This window comes from Ascaphus truei, chromosome 1 (assembly GCF_040206685.1).
Source record: "Ascaphus truei isolate aAscTru1 chromosome 1, aAscTru1.hap1, whole genome shotgun sequence".
Classification (NCBI taxonomy): domain Eukaryota; kingdom Metazoa; phylum Chordata; class Amphibia; order Anura; family Ascaphidae; genus Ascaphus; species Ascaphus truei.
Genome location: NC_134483.1, coordinates 478,606,325 through 478,625,783, shown reverse-complemented (window position 1 = coordinate 478,625,783; position 19,459 = coordinate 478,606,325). Strand labels below are relative to the sequence as shown.

Genomic DNA, 19,459 nt, shown 5'->3' with positions numbered 1-19,459 from the left:
TCCCATAAGCTAGTGAAGTGCTTATACCCTTGTAGCGCTGGGGGCACCGACCCGATCGCATGATGCGACTGGTGCCCAGATACCTGAAGTGAGGGGGTACTCTCCTGTTTCGATCGGGCTGGCTGCTCTGTTGAAGCAGTCAGGCTCATATGCCCCTAGAGAACAAGCAAGTGTCCATGACGTACCCAATACGTCATAAGGGCCCCTGGGAGGTCAGGCTCTGCGCCGTGACAGGCACATCGTTAAATTAAAAACAGAACAGTAAATACATGACACATTTACATTTTAGATTATTTATTTCTGTCACAATGGGTGTACACAAATTAAAGAAAAAGCACATAACATTGAAAAAAATAAAACATCTATAGTGCTGCCATCTAAGGTGCTGCCTTTATAATGCAATTCTTTTATCAGAGGTGCACGATGGCGGAGACGTCACAGCACCGCAACAATGATAGTTATCGTGTCACAAGGTCTTTTTATTGTGTTACTTTGTTATTTTTTAAATTAGATGCCTAAATATATAATATACGGAAAATGCATCAGATCCCTAAATTGGCTACTAAACTGTATTAATCTGCTCAAGGTTATTTACACCACTGGATCTTTAACATTTGCACTCCTGAAAAGAATAGTAAAACAAAAATAATGGTCACAATTATTTGCATCACTGGTTTCAAGTCACAACTAATCACGGTGCAACTAAATATAGTCCCAAACACAGCTGCAACACCATTCCACAGAAACAATGGACCCAATAAAAGGGGGCTAGTAAGTTTGTGTTTATGCTAAGAAGTTTGAAGGTACTGCTTCTTGTTTACACACCTCCCATGACTGCCTGCCCAAAAATGTTGCAGGGTGTAGACAGTGGAAGCATATACTTCTGACCCTTCCAATTAACGAAGAGTGACCAAAGAATTACTCTCAATGTCCTCGAAACCCTGGGAACAGCTAAACATGTAAGTCACTTCTAAAGAGTCAATAATACATGAATGGATATTTGTACAGTTCAGTTGACTGTGTCCAACCGGCACACGTGTTAGCAAAAGTAGTGTCCCACTATTTCTTTTATGATAACCTACATCACATTTTTGTTCAAATTAAACTTTTAGCTAAAAACAGAAATATTCCTAAAATTAAATATGCATTATTATTATTATTTTTATAGAAAAACCATAACCTCATTTAAAAAAATGTTTTCACCATGTTTAAAGCAGGGGGCTCCGGAGCTGAACCGTGTTAATTTCAGCTCCGGGGATCCCCTGCTTCCCTAGATATCCAACTCAGAAGGGGCTGTGCATACAATACGGCCGTTTAAAGGTCCTGCGGGCCAATAGGAACCCACATTGCCATCCCTTGCACCTCCCTATTGGCCTTTAAACCAAAGAGAGATACCGGCAGCCCCTTTTACATATCAGTATCTCAGGGAGAAGAGGGTCCCCTAAGCTGGAAAAACACTGTTCAGCTCCGGAGACCCCCTACTTCAATGCTAGGAATTACACAAAGATGTTGTTTTCAAAGACAATGGTGCTATGGTACAACAATGTACATCTAAACAGATCATTCACACACAATTTTATTTGTGATTTGTGACAACAGTATCTGTGAAATGTAAATTGTTTAGATCGGATTGAGGTCAAAATCTTTGCCATGGAAACTGAAATTGACAATGCAATAGAACTTGACATTCCTTTGGGGTAATTAAAAACTATGATGTTTGGACTTTCAAGAGTTTAACATTTAAAACATAAGTTATTGCAAGAGGATTAATTTGCAGTCCCAGAGAAACAGGTTTTAAGGCTGTGATACCCTTTTAAAGAGACACAACCCCTCCGATTCAATAGACTGAAATGTAAGGCAAACGGTTTGTATCTATTCATATAAATGAAGAGGTAATACACCATAAACGTTGTGCTATCCTGATTCTCACTGTAGTGCGTAAACAGGGACAACCCCCCCCCAATACACCAACATTGTACAACACTTTAAAAACAATACAGCACTCATTTTTAGATATAATTTGGGGTTGGGAAGGGGGGATGGGGAAGTCTCAAAATAACACAAATGTGAATATATTTTGATCAGCCTAATAAGCAATAGAGAAAAATGAAAAGAAATAGCAGAAAACACAAGGACTCCACATCCAACTGATTTTGCTTCTCGCTGCTGTAGAATTGTATTTAATATCATTAACTGTTCCATGGCCAAGTGTACTGAGAACGGGCAAACGTTCCACTACATTCCTTTTAAAGGCCTTATGTGAATCTGCCATTTCATCGGGTTCATACGTTTATGCATATGTTGGCCTCACATTCAGCCGCTTTACAAAAGTTCTTTATTTACAGAGGAATTAATATAGCATATGATAGAACTTTATCACATTGCATTTTGGTGACAACAGCAATTTTATAGTGATGGAGTTCTGTACTCGAGTTAATATTCACAGATATCAGTGCTTATAAAATGAAAATATCGATTAGCGTTAGCACAAAAAATACTATTCTATAACTAGACAACTCAACACTCAAAACAGAATTTAAATGCAGAGATTTGGCTTGTGCGGTGCCTATCTGTAGATATAAATATGTTTAAAAAAAGTCACAATGTTTTTTCATCTTTGGAAGAACCACACTAAAAAGTGTACAAATGGGTCATGTACAAATATAAATTGGTTCATTCTTTGGTATTGAAATATTGCTAAAAGAGAAGATCCATATTTTCAAACTTGTCCATAGACAAATCATCATGAAAGTACAGCTCTACCAATATACATTCAACTATTTCTAAAAATGTGGCTTAGTCGTCTTCTCAGACCCCAGGTCATTTGGATGCTGCATCTGCCATTGAAAAACTGCAATAAAAACAAACAATATTTTACACAAAACAAAAACATTGTGAACACTTGGTATAAGCTTATCACAATTTTCCCATAAATGTCTCCCAGCTGCATTTTAAGCAAAATGCTTGGGCGATAAAACGATTGTATGTAATACGTTAAAGTACAGCAATAGCCATTCTCTAGCACTATTGGGATTTTCTAATGTTGGTCATTGCTATTATTTGCTACATGTGCAACAGTTAAATGCAGTGCTGATCACTCACAGAGCTGTACTCTGAAAGAATAAAGCAATGTTATATTTTATAGAGCTCTAGAGGTCTTCACTATCTATTTTTTTAACTAGGCATTCAAAAACTACTCAGGGTTTATGGGACCAGTTGGATGAACTATAGCTCAATTCATTTCACAGATTAAGTACTCATGCTGCTGCCAGAAAATGATGACATACAGATGTAGCTGAGTCGTCTGAGTAGTCTGACACCCACAGTCATGCCACTGTGGTGCTCACGGCTATGAAGTATTAACGCTGAGGACCGAGGGGCATGGTAGGAAACATGGACCCAGCGCTGCACAATCGCGTCAAACACTGTCTCCAGCGCCGTGGACTTTTGCTTCTTGCCACGCGGCGCCAGAGACGGCGAGTTTTGGTACATGTGTAGATGTTAATTTTACTACAAGACAGGAAGTGACACAATTCTACAAGGACACCCATTACAAAAGATGTACACAATGTACAGTATGTACACAAATAATGATATAATTTGGAGGTCTCCCTTCACAAGACACCACACTAAAGCACAAATATATGCGGTCAATGTCGTTCCCATGCTTTTAAAAATAGCTTTAGTCCAGTGCCGGTACTTTTCAGGAGGTAAACATTACAATGCTGCTGGTCAAGAAAAATACATGAATAATGGTACATTAATAAATGGTATTCATATGACTTTGATAAGAGAGACAGCAACGGTGTCATGCTCAGACTTACAGAGACGCCCAAATCCCGGACAGATGTAGCAGACATTATTACTCCCGTTAACGTGAGTTACCGTACAAAATAGGACGTTACATAACACGTGTTATTATCGTCATGACCATTGTTTTAAATAGCCCTACTGTTAAATAACATGCCAACATTAACACATCGCTGGATGCAATGATGCCTGCAACATCTGTATATGTTATTCCATAAAAATAGACAGAAAAATAAAGAAAGCATTGTAGACTAAAAATCCATTAAAGAAAGTAGCCACTAGAGGCCCTTCTAATGCTTTTTTTGGCCATTAAAAAACAATATTCCAAAGAGCTTGGACAGTAAAACATGCCAAAGCACCCACGTCCCTCGTTATGTTCATGTTAAGTACATATATTTTCAGTAACTTGCAAACTGGTGAGTGTGGGTATGGAATCTTACGGTGTGGCTATGTTTCACATCACCATTGTGAGTTTCATCACGTGTCACATTTCCAATAGAACACGGTAACAAAAAAAACTTAACACACTACCTCATGTTTCCACAGTGCTGGCATTCTGAAATGAAACACAAAACAAAACGTTTGTAAGGATATATCAGAACAATACAAGTTGCAAGATAAGAAATACAAACATACAGTATTAAGAGCTTTGCCATAAGTGGACTTATTTCAAAAAGAGACACTTACTTTACAGAGATGATTAATATTAACCCTAAGAACATTCACTCATTGTACAGTGCAATACCTCAATAACGTTTAAAAGCAGAAACAAGGTTGACTTTGCAAATGGCACTAAGTGCAACAAGTCTTTCGGGGATACATTACAAACAATACTAATTACCTCATTCTACACATTGCTGTATGTGACAGGATGGGCTGGCACAGAATACCACTAACAAAGGACTTATTTGATCCCAGAGACCCCGGTTAAAGGGGCAATCCATCTTTAGACCAAAGTGAACTCATTCTAGAGAGATGTTTGCCCCCAAGGTTTTCCTTGGTACCATCCCCTGCTGGGGACACAAAATGGAGTTTTAAATCTCTCACGGCACGTGAGCCAATAGGAAGCTGCATTGTCATACATCGCGGCTTCTTATTGGCACATATGCCGCTGGAGATTTAAGAACCAGGAAGTAGCGGCAGCATCTATGGAGGTAAGCATCTCGGGAACCAGTGAGTCCCTGCCACTGGTAGTCAAAATTAAGATATCCTCCTTCCAATACCAGTGGGGTTTTTACCACACAGCCAATTATTACAACTTAAGACTACAACAGTCAACACATTTTATTAAACAGCAATATGTATCATATAGGATAATATAATTGCATTCAACAAAGAGCCATTGCAGATCTAGAGTAAATACTGAACAGTAGTAGGCAACAAGAAAAATCATTCATTACAGCATGAATTTCCTAGATATGAAATACTCTGGAAATGGACACGATGCAAATACATAATACAGTGTTGGAATATTCTTCTAATCAGTAGGAAAGACATAAAACTAAGCATGTATCAGTGATTTTCATCCCCACAATGTCTTGCATTATTACTACATGAATCAAGTAATATGACAAAATTAAACATGTATGTAGACTCGTTTCTTTACACAAGATTTTCTGGTCACCCTATTACCCACCTCCGATTCTGTGCCGCTTCTTTGTCTTTTTCCAGGTTTAACGGGTGTTGAAGGTACCTCACCATTTGTAACTTCCGTCCCATCAGACATTAAACTTTTTCGTTCTTTAGATTTCGATTCCACCTTTTCGACTCTAAATCTGCATATTAAATGAGAAATCAAGATATGTTGCAATGGATATGGTCTATGCTTTCAGACAAATGAGGTAGACATTGTGCTTTTAAAGTCCAATTTTGAAAGATCCATCGGATAAAGCAGGTGCACCGAGTTCCTGCATAGCTGTGCTTGTGGTGCAGCATTTCTTGTATGAAATCATACTAGGAAATCTATTTCAATTTACTTTAAGCCTAACATTATACTGAAAGCACAATCCTGTAATATATGTATAGCACACACGTGGTATGACGTGAGGAAGGTCACAGTGGCAAGATAGCTTACTACTTTAATATGTGGATCACCATGTCAAATCTACTCGCTGGTGGCACACGACGTTTAGGTTCGTTATGATAGTTCAACAGAACAACAGCGATCATTGTACTGAGACATTATCTAAAATATGTCAACTGAGCAGGTCTACTGCTTTTTAGAGACACGGTGTTCACCAAAAAGGCTGTAGTCCTTTTTACAGTGGACATCACAGGAATTTAAATTAACATTCATCACAAAAATCTTACCTTCCCACTGAAAGTACTGTTGTGACAGCTCCATGGCGGATTTTTTTTTGTTCTTTATGTTTCTGTGGCGACTTGAACAGGTGCCATCGTTTGTTGCTGCATCGGGTGCACACATTTCTTTCAGCCACACCCCCAACAGTGTGAAGATGGTGTCCACGACAGGAGTGTTTAGATGGTGTAGCATTAGGCGAGATGGGAGTAACTGGGGTTGTAGGGCTAAAAGGAGTATCCGGTGTGGTAGGACTAGAATTGAAGAGAAATACACATTCTGTATTAACCTGTGTAGACAATTTAGTGCTCATCCTTGTTGAATTTGTCATCTGAGTACCAATACAGTCCCTACAAGCTATTCTAAGCATTATAATTCCCTAGAATCTTTTCCTCCAGGGTTATAGCGGTTGTCCATATTTTAGATAATCTATGTAGGGCTTTGAATGATTAGCATTAAGGAAACAGTCTAAGGCCACGCATATAGTGCCCACGACAGGCGACCGAACGCGTGACGTCACCTTTAGCAGTCGCCGCTAGCGAAAGTTGTATTTCGCTTTGCGGTGAGGGCGACCGGGCCATTGATTGGTTCAGCGGCTGGTCACGTGACGCGACAGCCCCTGAAAAGTCAAATATTCCCAGCTGCAGAAATCCACGTCGCTTTGTCGCACTTACTATAAGCGCACGCAACGGCACCAATGCGTTTGTTTTTGGGCAATGTCGCATCGCCGTCACTATAAGCGCGGCCTAAAGCAGTTTACAGAAAATACAGAATAGGATACCACAAAGTTATGTCCCATCTACAACGTTCTCACTAGACCAGTTCCAGTCAGGAAGTCAGAGGAAAGCCCCTTTATTTCAGGAGCTTCTGGGAGGTTCTGCGTAAAGATCCATGTGAATGGACATTACAATCAAATTGCTGTGCCCGAGACACAAGGAGGTAATCTAGGAGCAAAAATTAAACGTGGCAGCGCTATATACAATTAGACATACACAATTTTAGCAAGCCAAAACCCAGTCCCATAATAAAATATATTTATACATTTAATTGAGCCAACTGGAGTGCTACTGGGAAATGTAACTTCAAGTACACAACAGTAAACAAAGCCACAATGTGACAAATTTGATTAATTTCTATATGTTTTTTCTTCTCGTAAGTATACAGTAGGTCAGCGTTTCCCAAATGGTGGGTCGCGACCCGGCACCGGGCCACGGCACCAAAATTGCAGGGTCGCAGCGAGGCTGGCCGCGCGGTGTCCCCCCTCCAGTTAAAAAAAAATGGCGGCGATTCCCCCTGCGGTCCCGCGCGCTTGCGCAGGGCAAGCAGGGCCCACTCCCTTCCTCCCCCCCGCTCCCAACGTGGGACGGAGGAGGAAGTACCAGCTCCTCTGCGGCCCGCACGTTACGTGGGACGGAGGGGGAAGTACCAGGTCCTACTGCGGCCCGCACGTTACGTGGGACGGAGGGGGAAATACCAGCTCCTCTGCGGCCCGCACGTTACGTGGGACGGAGGGGGAAGTACCAGGTCCTACTGCGGCCCGCACGTTACGTGGGACGGAGGGGGAAATACCAGCTCCTCTGCGGCCCGCACGTTACGTGGGACGGAGGGGGAAGTACCAGGTCCTACTGCGGCCCGCTTTCCCCCGCGGCCAGCTTCCCGAGCTCACCTCCCGTGGCACCCCCTCCCGAGCTCACCTCCCGTGGCACGCCCTCCCGAGCCCACCTCCCGTGCCCTCAAGCCCACCTCCCGTCCCGGGGGTGCAGGGGATATCGGGGGCAGCAGGGGAAAGCGTCTGGCGGCAAGGTAAGTCACCCCACCCAGTCACTGTCACCCACCCAGTCACTGTCAAACCCAGTCACTGTCACCCACCCACCCAGTCACTCACCGTCTCCCACACACCCACCCAGTCACTGCCTCCCACCCAAGTGTCCCTGCTCCCCCCCCTCCTGCCCCCCTCCCACCCAGTCCCTGGCCCCCCCACCCACCCACCCAGTCCCTGGATCCCCCCCCCACCCACCCAGTCCCTGGCCCCCCCACCCAGTCCCTGGCCCCCCCACCCACCCACCCAGTCCCTGGCCCCCCCACCCACCCACCCAGTCCCTGGCACCCCCAAGGGTCCCTGGCCCCCCCACCCACCCAGTCCCTGGCCCCCCCACCCACCCAGTCCCTGGCCCCCCCTAGTCCCTGGCCCCCCCTCCCGTCACTCACATCCGTCGTTGTCTGTAATTCACTGTTTGTGTCTGTGTGCGTATAGGGGAGAGCGAATGTGTGTGTGTGTGTGTGTGTATCTGTATCAGTGTCTGTGTCTGTGTATCAGTGTGTGTGTATCAGTGGCTGTGTGTGTATCTGTATCAGTTTGGGTGTGTGTGTGTGTATATATCAGTGTCTGTGTATCAGTATCAGTGTGTGTGTGTATCAGTGTGTATCAGTGTGTGTGTATCAGTATCAGTGTGTGTGTGTGTGTGTGTATCAGTGTCTTTGTGTGTGTATCAGTGTGTGTGTGTGTGTGTGTGTAGCAGTGTCTCTGTGTGGCTGCGTGTGTGTGTCAGTGGCTGCGTGTGTGTGTCAGTGGCTGCGTGTGTGTGTATCAGTGGCTGTGTGTGTGTGTATCAGTGTGTGTGTCAGTGGCTGCGTGTGTCTGTGGCTGCGTGTCTGTCTTTGGCTGTGTGTGTGTGTGTATGTATCAGTGGCTGTTTGTGTGTCTGTGTGTGTATCAGTGGCTGTGTGTGTGTATCAGTGGCTGTGTGTGTGTATCAGTGGCTGTGTGTGTGTCTGTGCAGGCCCTATAGGGCAGTATAGGCGATAACATTTTTAGTGGGTCACGAAGGAGAAGTTCAAAAATAACCGGGTCACGGAAAAAAAAGTTTGGGAAACCCTGCAGTAGGTCATTTAGTGCAATCTTTTGGCCAAAACATGTTAAGCCTCCAACCATATCGAGGTAAACCCTTTCAGCAGGAACCTACACTACCAACCTCATATAGTGTCCATTGTGTGTAGGACCTGCTGAAAGGATCTACCTTGACATGGTTGGAGGCGTAACATGTTTTGGCCAAAAGATTAAACTAAATGACCCATACTTATGAGAAGAAAAAAAAAACATAGAAATTAATCAAATGTCACATTAGAAGTGTATTGGGGCTTCTGCGTTTACTGCAGCACTATATATTATATGTAATTAACATATACTGTAGTGCCGACAAGTATTCTAAAACAAATCTGGGGCAATCACCAACAAGACCCAGGTACATGCTGGGTACATGCTGCAACATTTCAGTGACATTTCTGCAGACAGACTAATGGCCCATCGGATTAACAGCGGGGATCCCTGGCAGTCCCATTCAAACTGAATGGCACTGCCAGGGACAAATAGAAAAAATAAATAAGTGCGCACTAAAATATATACTTAATACAAAGTGTTAATTGTTATGTCAATTTAAATCAAAAAAACACACCCCACCATGTGGAAAAGGTAAATAAATATATACCAATGTAGATGAGTGTCTGCTGCTGTGTAAAGGGTAGCCCAAGACCCTAGAATCTAGTAACAAAAAAACAAACAAAGCGCACAACACTCATCGTGAAAAATGTAATAAACTATGTTTATATATAAGGTGTTTCAAGGTTATGCGTACATCAAGGTAGATTAATCAAGCATAGAGCCACAGAGTGGCAGTTACCAGCGTCTGCAACCAGGAACCACCAGAGCTTCACTCTCCTTTCCACCTACAGGTAGGTGAAATGCCAGATAATTGATGACTCTGCCACAGTCTCAATGTCCTGTAAATAGCGTCAATACGCTTAGTGGATCCTGGGGTGTGGTTGTCCTTTACTCGCAAGTAGTACACAGGTTCCTCTGCAGACCTCACTGTGTTTCCCGATCAGTCAGGCAGCGTGACGGCGTGGTCCCGCGGGCCCTTCTGTGACGTCAGAGCGCCTGCTCTGCTTTGAGTAACAGTTTCTGCCAGTAATGATTCAGACCTCACTTGGCAACCACAGAGACAGGCAACAGCGCGGCACATGCCTGACTTGCCTGACTGATCGGGAAACACAGTGAGGTCTGCAGAGGAACCTGTGTACTACTTGCGAGTAAAGGACAACCACTCCCCAGGATCCACTAAGCGTATTGACGCTATTTACAGGACATTGAGACTGTGGCAGAGTCATCAATTATCTGGCATTTCACCTACCTGTAGGTGGAAAGGAGAGTGAAGCTCTGGTGGTTCCTGGTTGCAGACGCTGGTAACTGTCACTCTGTGGCTCTATGCTTGATTAATCTACCTTGATGTATGCATAACCTTGAAACACCTTATATATAAACATAGTTTATTACATTTTTCATGATGAGTGTTGTGCGCTTTGTTTTTTTTTTGTCACTGCCAGGGACCCCTGCTGTGTTAATCCGATGGGCCATTAGTCTCTGCAGAAATGTCACTGAAATGTTGCAGCATGTACCCAGCATGTACCTGGGTCTTGTTGGTGATAGCCCCAGATTTTCCAAGGCAAGTTTAAGGCAAGCTTTAGAATACTCGTCGGCGCACCTGTAGTTAAGTATGCATACACGTTATGGTGAATATAAAAAGTGACAAAGACGCTCCATCTTGCAGAGTACTACTTTACACTTGCATCCTGAAAATATCCGCCTTTCTCGTTCCGATCTATAGCTTTGTATACTAGGAAGTTTCATTTTTGTGATCTAGACTTTGATATAATGTATACTGTATGTGCACCAAAAAGGTTTTCCAGATTTTATTTTATTAGAGAAAACAACTTTAATTGTATGACAATTTGTAACCAACTACATGAAAGTGATTAAAACCATTTTCAAGGAACAGGTAATAGAATCCACTCACCAAGTCTTCATTATGAACAGCAGAGGAAAGATTAAAAACAGTAGTTTCAAATCATTTAGAACATATAGCAATAAAATTTCCTTCTTTCTGAGCACGATTGCACTTCACACATGCTCTATCGGAGTGGGGTTACCTCCCTTCAAGCACTGTAGACATTTTTACATAATGTAGACACCTCAGACCACCCATAACCTCAGCATTTACCTTTCCAATAAAGCAAATTTTACACTTGTATTCTTTCCTCTAGTGATTGGGATTTACAGTATGTCTAGTATTTATTTTTTAGACTAAATAGCCTCTGATCAATTCAAACGCAATATACCACACTTGGAATATACAGTGCGACTCCGTAATCAGAAATAAAATACTTCCCCCTAATTCTGCATGCATGTGTTCTTCTAGTACAGAGGTGGCCAACTCCAGACTTCAAAGAGGTGGCTTAGTCAATGACTGAGCTGAGCCACGAGCTGAAGCAGAGATATCCTTAAAATATATCTGTTGGTGGCCTTTGAGGTTTGGAGTTGACCACTCGTGCTCTAGTACCTTATCCCTTCATCTGTTTGACAGCACCTGGTTGCAATCAGAATTGTGCACACCCTCTAAATGTCAAAGGACAGCCCAACAGAAAGGGAAAAATAATTTCACCTGTGGAAAAAACTAGGCTTATCCTCCTCAATATACAGTACCATGATATTACACAAAAGGAAGTCATATAACAAGATATGAAATAGTCTGCCATCTGCCAATAGTAAGGCTAGGCTGACTTGCTCCCTTTCCTAGTTGAAACTGCCAAAAGTGGTAGATTCTGCAACATCAATACTCATTGTCCCTTCTCAGACTGCTCAAAGTGCCACTTCAGTTCATCGGAGGGCATGCTGGTGTACATTGGGTGACATCTGTGTAAACTGATGGCACAGCTCTCAATTGTTTTTCTTTTAAATGTGTTTCAATAAGTAAACTAACAAAAAGTTCTTATTTTAATGTTTAGAAAAATGTAAAAAAAAATATTTTTGAGATGGAAAAAAAAGTTGGCAGGACACAAAACTACCGGTATTAACGGACCTGACATAACTAGTGAAACATTATTTCACGCTAACCAACTGAAAGCATCATTAGGCCATTAAAATACAGGCTGGAAACCCAGCTCACAAGCTTAATACTAATAACCAATTGTTGCAAGGTAGTTGCAATTTTCTCTAGCCTCTAGATATCGCCTATAACTCATTAACTACTATAACACTTAGGCCTCGGACATGGTCAAAAAGACCGTGCTGAGGCGCGCTGAGGGGAAACATTATCCCTATCAGCGCGGCTTTAGACGGCGCTTCCGCAGGCGTGCGGAAATGCAGGAGACAGGCAAGTTTAAATTTTGCCGCTCATGCAAGCGCAGGGCCGTTCACGTGACTGCAAGAAGCCAATGGCAGTCCGTGATGTCAGCGCCGTGACGTGGCGCGCTAGCCCCGCCTCCCGATCCGCCTCCAGGCCCGCCTCAAGAAAGCCTCCCACCCGGCACACAAGTGCGCTCGCTGACGCTCATGCAGGGACAGAAAAAATCTCCTTCTTGAGCAGGGGAGCATGAGCGTCAGCGCTGCCCAGCGCCGCTCCCTGCACCATGTCCCAGGCCTTAGACAAACAAGCTACTAAGAGGTATGGATCTGCTTTAGACCTGTGTAGATCAGCATAAAAGGAGATTGGAGAGACTGAAGGTGGGTAGGGAAAAAATAAATAAATAGAAAAAGGGCCCTTTCCAGACATTGGAACCTAAACCATAAACCTCTGACTACCCAAAATTGGAGGTTCCATGGGGAAAAAAAATAAAATGCTTATAACTGACTAGAGCACAAAAAGGCATATTGGTGCCAAGGCCAGCCCAATGAAAAAACACAAAATTTCTAAGTGATAACCGTGGATTCATTTATCCAAGCAATTTTAGCCTGCTTGTTGCAAGAGTAAATACATGTTTAACTTCATCTTTAGCATATTTTCTGTGAATGTGAACGGCTAACGACAAAGAACCAACAAGTAAAAACTGCAAAAAGGAATTAGGCCACACAGAAGAAATGTTCGTCTAATCAACATAATACAATCAATCTTACCTTTCTGGGTCAAACACACTGTTATCCCCCATCATTGAATTGTCTGCTACCATAGCCTTCAAAACATCAGCATTCGCTGCAGAGAGAACGCAATAGGTAAAATTGAACAGTTGGACACAACATTCAGATATATTCTTAGCTGAATGTATTTGACCATAAAGCAAACTGTTGGAATTGCTGGGGAATTCCATTCTACCCACTCCTAGGCCCTGCTGATTTGTGATGCAATCTCTGTTCCTCCTTCCCTTTTTCAGACAAGGCAAAGTGATTGAAGCTGCGGGTCTTCTATACGTTTAGCCAAAGCCTTCAACTATTTGCTCTTTCTAGAACTAGCCCTTAAAACGAGCAGAACATGTAGCAATGCGCAATTTTTTTTTCATTACAGGATTAAACTAGGGGGTCTCTGGTGCTGAACCCCGTTAGTTTTGCTGCTTTAATATCCAAATTTCACATGTGCCGCCATATTTAATGTTGTCAGCTTCTTCAGTCGTTGTGCTCCACTATGTTGCATGTACAGTACACCAACATCTTCAAAACAAAATGTGTGGTTTGTTTTCTGGTACACGAACACTTGGTCATCCAGATTGCCCACCCCCTCTTAGGGCCAATGTGGATATCACAGTCTGTTCCTGTGGAGTTGACAGCCATTTAAAGAAAAAATATTTAAAAATTATAATTAAAAAAAAAAAAGAGCAGAATATGCTGAGGGAGAAAATTGCTAACATTATACAAGTTAAACTCATACAGGCTTTGGATGTAATTGCTGCTTGAAATGAAAGGCACATGGGCAACCAGATATCATTTTGAGATATGCATTTCATTGTCTGAAAAATCAGGCCACTAACAGTGTTATGGGCCCTAATTCACAGATTGAGAACCCCAATTTGGACCAACGTGAATCAGACAACGTTTAAATTTATGACGTGCAAAGTATTTTTAATTCATGTTATTAAAAAAACTCTCAAAATGTCCTAAATAAACACAAACACAAACACAAACACAAAAACAAATACAAATACACACACACACACACAATTATGGTGGGTGAAAAAAGCAACAAAAAACCTCCACCGTTAGCATATAGCCAATAAAGAATATCACTTGTGAGCACATTCACATGTCTTAGGCAGGATTGCAGACCTGTCTTTCACCATTATCGGTGAGCGGTTTCACCAGGAGCGGAGAGAGGGGGGAGCAGAGAAACATACAGGGGGAGTGGAGAGGAGGGACACGGAAATTGTAAGCAAAGTCCACTGTCCCCCCCCTCCTGTCCACTGTCCCTCCCCCCCTCCTGTCCACTGTCCCTCCCCCCCTCCTGTCCACTGTCCCTCCCCCCTCCCCTCCTCCTGTCCACTGTCCCTACCCCCTCCCCTCCCCTCCTCCCGTCCACTGTCCCTCCCCCCCCTCTCCCGGGCAACGCCGGGTCTCTCAGCTAGTTCTTTCTAAAGTAATTATGCCAAACAGATAAACAGGAGTGTGTGGAAAAAAAAAAAAAATCTCTGACCAGGCACAAAATCAGTAAACTAACTTTTTGAGTGATTGGATGTTTGCATTATTACATTGAGATAATTCTTTTATTTTTTTGGTGGGCCAGCTAACAACATGAAAATATGGAACCAGATTATCATTAAGCTATTTACTACACACATCATAGGCGATCCATATAAAATATTTTAAATTAGTACATACCTTCATTCTTCATAATGTAGTTTACAATGTGTCCAACGGTGTCAGTATTAGTGTCTCCCACACTTTCATGCATCTCTGATATAGAAAAGAAGCTGAAATCAGGAATCCTGAATGGCAAGATCCCAGCCATGTACAGACATACCCCGCATTAACGTACGCAATGGGACCGGAGCATGTATGTAAAGCGAAAATGTACTTAAAGTGAAGCACTACCTTTCCCCACTTATCGATGCATGTACTGTACTGCAAACGTCATATACGTGCATAACTGATGTAAATAACACATGTGTAACAGGCTCTATAGTCTCCCCGCTTGCGCACAGCTTCGGTACAGGTAGGGAGCCGGTATTGCTGTTCAGGACGTGATGACAGGCGCATGCGCGAGCTGCCGTTTTCCTATTGGGCGATATGTACTTACTCGCGAATGTACTTAAAGTGAGTGTACTTAAAGCGGGGTATGCCTGTACATCAACATTTGTTGAGGGATATGGATCAAGCTTCGCAAATGGAACACATTTGGAGAAATGATCCAAAAATGATAGACTTTGTATTACTTTGTCAGTGCGTCACACTGGAGTAACTATATTGAGGTGCTAAGTGCCAGTTTTGCTCAACTTGCATCAGTTAGCGACATGGGGAGTGATGTGAGAAGTTCGGGGAAGAGTTTTTTTGAGCAACAGTATAATGCAATACTCAAGCTTTCTATCAATATAATACATCGAAGTGACATCAAATAACCAGATCTAATGCATGTTAATCTGTTTTTCTCATCGCAAACTGCTTCATCTTGATATATATCCGGCATTATGTACACTTTATCTAAACAGTTGTCTACTTTCTTCAGGCCCTTACGTTTCTTAGCACATCAGTGCTAGCACTACCTATGCAGTCGAAACCTAACCATAACAAAAGTTATAATCTGCAACATTTTCTCTTACCAATCTTTTCTCCTACGACCTTTTCTTCCATTGCAGTCTCTGCCTCTGTAGTACAGCGGTACCCTTTCTTCTTAAGAAGATGGCAAATGAAAACTCCCAGAAGGCCCATGATGAAAAAAACAGGAACCAGTACAAAAGCAATATATTCCGGATGCGTAACATTATTGGCGGCCGTTTCAGTTTTATCTGTCCCCTTATTTGCCATAACATCAGAAGATGCCAGATTCTCTGTAAATATAATGAAATCAATAAATGCACACAGAAAAAAAACCCACCACTATTAGTCTTCTTCACTAAACAGTAAAAACATGAAAAGCTTTATAAAAAAAACAGCTCAACAATAAGGTAAACTAATAATTAAATGCTCCAGGGGTAACATCTTGGGGTAAGTACTGCCTTCTTTTATAAGGCAGACACCAAAATGTCATTTTAAATAACTTTTCCCATTTACATGGTAACCCTGAACTCAGAGAATTGCCGTTCCTTTCCTCTCTCTAGGATGGCTCTATCAAGGAAGCAAATGTGCATTATTAAGACATCGGCTGGCAAGAGGGAGAGCTGAGAAGCGAGGACATTAAAAAGGTGCAATGCCACATAGTTGGCCAGTTGAATGTCTTCGGGGCCCCTGAATGTCAACCGTTTTCTTTACACTTATCCCACCCTGACCACATGAAAAGGACCAATACAGTTAAGGGAGGGGAGACTCGGCAAGAGCTTGTACAGCCTGTGACCTCACACAAATGTGAACGGTATTTTAAAGTAGAGATACCTTCAAGGACACCTAAAGCATCTTGCAACAAAAACCACTAGCTTAAAAAATGTTACACTTAGTTGGTCGTCTCCTTTTTTTATTTTTGCATGAATGAGCTATACTTTCGTGCTCTCTTCCCTATTATATACTTTATGGCCCATTGGTTTATATCTGGGAGAACTATTGATGTTTCATTGTGTTTTCTAAAAGTTGCTTTATAATCCAACCAAAAATGCTTTGACTTGCAAATTGCCGCAGAGTTCCCTTTTCATATAGTCATGGCACTTTTTATTTTAGAAATCTGTAAAGTTTTCACACAAGCCTGAGCCCTTGGGTGTTTTTCAGGATGACAAAGACTTGCTTGACTACAGACTATAATGTTTGCGACCCAGCCCACTTTTGTTCAGATTGTGTTCACTGCTCCTGGAAAGTGGTAACCGTGATCTTTCCTAGAAAATGGGCAAGAGAGGGCCACTAAGGTTCAACCCTACAGACGTCCTGAGAACGTCTTAAAGGAGAATTCCAAGCCAGCAATTTTTTTTGCAAATGATAGATAAATAAATATATAGCATTGAAGCAGGTGGTCTCTGGAGTTGATCCCCGTTCATTTCAGCTCCACAGACCCCGTACTTCCATAGATTCTTGCCTCCGAAGTAGGTGCCGGTAGCTGCTCCGGCTCAGCAAGCAGGGTGTCGGAAGCTGCTCCGGTCAGCAAGCAGGGTGTCGGTAGCTGCTCTGGCCCCATCACAGGGGCTAATAAAAAGCTGCACCAATGACTTCACGGCTTCCTACTAGCCCGAGATCTTTAAACAGTGGCCATTACATGATCCCCGGCAGCAGAGGAGAGCTGCGACCTACTTAAGACGCATGTATCTCCGGAAGCAAGGGGTCCCCAGAGCTGGAATTAACATGGTTCAGCTCCAGAGACAATCTGCTTCAAAACTATAGGAAGAAAAGAAAAAATTGCTGGCTTGGATTGCCACTTTAAGGGCACTAATGGGGTTAAAGCAGCAATACTACTTACACCCCCCCCTCACCCCCATTTTTTGTCTTTTCTTATTTGTATATGTAAAGCATGTGACAATGTAGAAGTCTACATTCTTATCTAAACTGGCAATTGTTTGATGCTCCTGTTATAAATCTGTCAAAATCCTGATTGTGTGACATACACGTGAGGACAAACATTCACAAACAGATCCAAAGCAGTAATGAGGGCCCTGCTCGTGAGAGCTTACAATTGTAACACCCCTCCCCTACCCCTAAGGGAAACTGCAGATGTTATGGTGCTACCTGTTAGGTATATAGACTGCCCCACACCCATGGTTCCGAAAAACGGAATTATCCGAAACCGGAAGTGACGCGGTCGGCCGCCGGAAGTGGCGCAACGCAGTCCGGGATCCTAAAGGAATCGGGCCATCTATAATTCTTATGTGTACATGCCATTGTGTTCAAATGTAAGTGTGATACTATTCATTATAATATAACTTATATTGAACTAGCAATGTTGCACTAAGAGTGTGTTCTTCTTATATTGAGAACAAACGTGCTGTGTCCACCTGAGCTGACCACCCATCGGGTTAAACCATTGCTGTTGATTCACTGGGAAAGTGTGAGTCCCCATTTCTGTTTTTACCAAAGATATCTCCTATTTAAGAAAATACTATACTATATATTGTTTATATATTTTTCATATATGGTGGTATCTGTGCTCCCCAAAAACCTACCTTTGAAGATCTGTTTGAAGGTGTATAGGGTGCCTACGCCTCAGCTCCTGGGGAGCCTGTGATGAATGGGTGCAGCGCCTCCACCCGTGAGTATCCCAGCTTAGGCGGGATGGCTCCTCACGGGAACCGGTATATCTATACGGTATACCCCAAATAATCACACTCACAACAGGGTATATACTACTTCTTTAGTATGGTCCCATAGTATACCTCAAAGATAATATGTAACACAACAATAATAACACAATATGGGGCTTGTTCCCCACAATACAAACTAAGGACTTGATCGGCGCGCGCGCGCACACACACACACACACACACACACACACACACGTCTCTTTGTTTGATTACTTTTTTGAGCCCCAGTCTCCTATGGACTGTTCACCTAGAATATGGCCCAGTCTGACAGCTGAAGACATTATGGTTGAGGTGGGGGGGGGTTACACAGGATGGAGATTGGTCCAGCCACACAGCTGGTCCTAATGAAGTTGGTGGAGGAGGGGAGTAGGATGTTAGAGGCATGACGAGTAGGCTTCTTTGAAACGGTGAGTTTTCAGGGAGTTTTTAAACATCTGAAATCTGGGGGAGATTCTGATGGTGTGTGGTAGGGAATTCCAGGGGGGGGTGGTGGCGGGGCAACACAGGAGAAGTCTTGCAGGTAGCAGTGAGAAGAGGTAATAAGGTGGGAAGAAAGGCAGATGTCGTGAGCAGAATGTAGAGGGCGTGTAGGTATGTATTTGTGGATGAGGGCTGAAATGTAAGGGGGCAGTGTCATTGAGACCTTTGCAAGTCACTACTAAGCTTTTACATTTAATTCTAGAGGCTATGGGAAGCCAGAGTAGGGATATGCATAGTGGAGCAGTAGAAATGGAGCAGTGAGTGAGGTAGATGAGTCCAGCAGCAGCATTGTGTACATCTGTGCCGCCCCAAAGGCGGACACCTGATTGGGCTCCCGAAGAGCTGCTCCCCTCTGCACAGGACCAGCGTGCTAAGGGTTAACATTTGCTTCTACTTTGTGGAACATCAACCCACTGGAATGTTAATGAGCCAACAGGACAAAGAAATTTGTATTCGCAGCAGCATTAATTCTGAACCCCTTCAGTGTACATCTGCGTCGCCCCAAAAGGCAGACAGCTTTTGGCATAGCCAAAGGGTGTGAGCAGTTTTCTGCTGTTCCCTGATGTTAAAGCTTCTCTATTTCAATCTGAAAATCACCTGTCCTTTATCCCTGTACCCAATTTTCCAACTATCTGTCCATGAAATGTCTGTATAACCTCTGTTCTTTTAATGTAACCATATATT

At 43.0% G+C, this 19,459-nt stretch overlaps 1 protein-coding gene across 2 annotated transcripts in view; it reads right to left on the bottom strand.

Annotated features, from left to right (window-relative positions):
* Nucleotides 1-277: 277 nt before the first annotated feature.
* The window catches only part of RELL1 (RELT like 1), a 55,508-nt gene continuing 36,326 nt past the window's right edge, over nucleotides 278-19,459 (bottom strand). For both annotated transcript variants that reach the window (XM_075567988.1, XM_075567995.1), the window contains exons 2-8: nucleotides 15,683-15,910; nucleotides 14,745-14,819; nucleotides 13,056-13,131; nucleotides 6,121-6,363; nucleotides 5,447-5,585; nucleotides 4,342-4,366; nucleotides 278-2,851 (exon numbers count right to left, since the gene is read on the bottom strand). In XM_075567988.1, coding sequence (XP_075424103.1) covers nucleotides 4,343-4,366; nucleotides 5,447-5,585; nucleotides 6,121-6,363; nucleotides 13,056-13,131; nucleotides 14,745-14,819; nucleotides 15,683-15,910 — 785 coding nt within the window. In that variant the 3' untranslated portion in view covers nucleotides 278-2,851; nucleotide 4,342. The remainder of the gene's footprint in view (nucleotides 2,852-4,341; nucleotides 4,367-5,446; nucleotides 5,586-6,120; nucleotides 6,364-13,055; nucleotides 13,132-14,744; nucleotides 14,820-15,682; nucleotides 15,911-19,459) is intronic.